The 3,205-nt window shown below is 47.8% G+C and overlaps 1 protein-coding gene across 1 annotated transcript; it reads left to right on the forward strand.

The window, feature by feature from the left end:
- Positions 1-217: 217 nt before the first annotated feature.
- On the forward strand, positions 218-1,572 carry MSC (musculin). Its single transcript, XM_054285323.1, has 2 exons — positions 218-739; positions 1,486-1,572. The coding sequence occupies exons 1-2, from the start codon at positions 218-220 to the stop codon at positions 1,570-1,572; spliced, it is 609 nt and encodes a 202-aa protein (XP_054141298.1).
- The last annotated feature ends 1,633 nt before the right edge of the window (positions 1,573-3,205 follow it).

Genomic DNA, 3,205 nt, shown 5'->3' on the forward strand with positions numbered 1-3,205 from the left:
GGCCCGACCCCCGCCCCGCGCCCCTCTCCTCCCCTCCCGGCAGATGGTTCGCTCCGCGGACACCCGATATATAGCGCTGTCCAGGGGCGCATCCCCCCTGCGCGCCCCCCCGCGCCCCCGCCCCGGCACGGACTCTCCGCGGCGGGGCCGCCCCGCTCTGGGCCGACTCGGCTCGGCCGTCCGCCCCCGCCCGCCTCCCCGCCGCCCGGCCGGGGCCATGTCCACGGGCTCCGCCAGCGAGGCGGAGGAGCTGCCCGAGATGGACCTGCGGGCGCTGCAGCTGGAATACCCGCCGCCGCCGGCCAAGCGCCAGCCCCGCGGCGAGCTCTACCCCTCGGGGGACAACTCCTCGGCGGCGGAGGAGGAGGAAGAGGAGGAAGAAGAGGAGGAAGAGGACGGCGAGGGCAGCTGCGCGGCGGGGCCGGCGGGCGGCGGCTGCAAGAGGAAACGGGCGCGGGGCGGCGGCCCCGGTGGCAAGAAGGCGGTGTCGGGGCCGCGGGGGCCGCCGCCCGAGGGGAAGCAGTCCCAGCGCAACGCGGCCAACGCGCGGGAGCGGGCGCGGATGCGGGTGCTGAGCAAGGCGTTCTCCCGGCTGAAGACGAGCCTGCCCTGGGTGCCGCCCGACACCAAGCTCTCCAAGCTGGACACGCTGCGCCTGGCGTCCAGCTACATCGCCCACCTCCGGCAGCTCCTGCAGGAGGACCGCTACGAGAACGGCTACGTCCATCCCGTCAACCTGGTACGGCGCGGGGGGCGGGCGGGATGCGGCGAGGGGGAATCCCGCCGGGAATCCCCGGGCACCGCTCGGGACAGCCCCGCGGGCCGGTGCCCCGGGCAGGGGGCAGCGCTCAGGCCGTGCCCGCCCTGGAAGGAGCGGCGGGGCGGCCCTGGCTGCTCCGCAAATCCCCGGGAGCCCTCGCACCGGGGCCGCGCTTGGCTTTGGGTGATGGCGGGTGTGTCAGTCCTGGGGAGTCAGAATAGGGGACCCTAAAGATTACATTCCTCGGGCATTAGGCAAGCTTAGTGTCCGAAAAAGGAGTAACTCGGTCTGCCGGCTGGCCTGCAGCACAAGCAGAGCGTCATGAGTTCATCGGTACAAAATTAAACGCCCGATGTTTGTCACAGGGGTAAAACGTTTTCTTATATGCAGCAGATTGATTGTTTTGGAATAGTTTATATGCTTTTTATTTATTAAATGATGCAAAGAGTTTCAAAGCAAGAGAAACATTGGAGTTTGGATGTGAACAGTGTTGCTGACTATTGCAGACCTTCTGTGGAGCATTTAATTATAATGAAAAACGTAATGAAAATATTTGTTAGAGGAACTCAGCTCTCTCTGTGCTTCCCACAGGGACTAAAACATGATGACGTGTTTTCAACTGAACCAGAGTTAGACATCTATCAGTAATAAAGCTCCAGTTTCATACCAGGATAAACTTTCTTTTAATATGAAATACCTTTTTTTTTTTTTTTTTTTGCTTACAGACTTGGCCGTTTGTGGTTTCAGGAAGACCTGACTCTGACACCAAAGAAGTTTCTACTGCCAGCAGATTATGTGGAACTACTGCATAGTCAGACTAAATTGAGGATTTCTAATTGTTGATCTTTTTTTTTTTTTTTAATGGGTTGGATATTTTTAAGAGCTGTGATTTATCAGCTCAGGACTAGAAGATGGGGCAAACTCCCATCTCTAACAGATTTAAATCTGTATCCCTCATTATTCTTTCCCCTTAATGTTCTGAGGGCAGATTATTTAAAGCAGTAAAGAATGGAGGTGGTTGAAGTTAGAGGTTTTATGAACTGACTGCAGCAGCTGAAGTCTAAGACTTGGCTTCATCATTCTTACCACTGCCTGAGGACCTGCTGTTCTGAGGCTTTTAAACTAATGGAAGAGGAATATAATGATATAGAATTAACAGCATGGACCAAAATACAATTCTACAAACTAACCCCAAACAGTGTTATTTGTATTGTAAAGCAAAACAGTATTTTAAAGTAGCTTTGAAAGTCAGATAGATTTATAATATATTTTGATGGCTTTTGTATTCATGGGTCTGGTTTATTGCAACTATGCAATTAGTCATACTTTTTTTCTTTTGGTCCCTTTGATCAGAGTTTTCTTAAAAATGTGTAAGTGGACACATTCTGCTACAATCCATTGGAATTAAAGTAATTCCTTTGGTTATGTCTTGAAATGCCACATGTAAGAATGTGGGACTGCCCTAGAAATGTGGCAGAGTTTCTGTGCCTTAATCTGGAAGGGAATTCTGCTTACTATAAAGCCAGTGTGCATGTGTTTTAAAGAATGTGTTTGTATGATGCTGCAAAATAACAAGAATTCAAAGTGTTTTAAATATTTTTCCTGTACTGTTATGCTTATCATTGAGAAGTTTACTCTCAAATGAGTTAGTGTGTCATTTCCGTACAGATTCAAATGTTGTAATAAAAGAGGATGCCATCAAATAAGTTGCAAATGTAAATAACTCTATTTTTTTATAAATGACATTAAAAGCTTGGTTAAAATGACTTACTGGTACTGTGATAGTGTGTGTCTGCATCCACGTGTCTTTGTAATGTATTTTATTGAAACCCACTTTTGTAAACACAGTTATCTTCCACATCTCTTGAAGGGAGAGCAACAGATTCAGATAAGAACACTTTCACCCCAAACAATTCATTTGAGGTGCAGTACTGTACCAATCTGCAGGGATAGCCAAGTTTTAACAACTTACAGAATGCTCTGTAGTATTCTCTTCTGTGAAGCAGAAGAATAAATAAATGCAGATTAAGAAATCAGTGTCATATAGTGTAATAGCTCCTTTTGCTGGTTTTTGGCATTTCCATATGTAATGTGTTTTGGTTTTATCTGTATTTTTGCAGTGGGAAAAATAAGATTAATTTTCCTATTTGAGGACAGAATTTTCCTGTTTTAAGATTAAAAATCCTGAGATAAGATATTATTTTTCTCAAAATATTTTATCAGCAGTTAACTCAGAGTAAAGGAGAAAACTGAATTCCTTTAGAGAAGAAACAACCACCTCTTCCTAATATAAGCAGCAAGGAGGAAGAAACGTTTGTTTAACAAGAAACAGTTTAAGCTAATTTGTTGTCATCCTGTGTTGTCAAGTCATCCTATGTCGTGTATTTCTGTTTTGAAATACTGCATAGAAGACCTGATCTGACTATTGGTAGTGTCCTGCAAGTA

Source organism: Melozone crissalis, unplaced genomic scaffold, assembly GCF_028551555.1.
Source record: "Melozone crissalis strain CALT ecotype California unplaced genomic scaffold, PUWL_Pcris_2 ptg000042l_1, whole genome shotgun sequence".
Taxonomy (NCBI): Eukaryota; Metazoa; Chordata; class Aves; order Passeriformes; family Passerellidae; genus Melozone; species Melozone crissalis.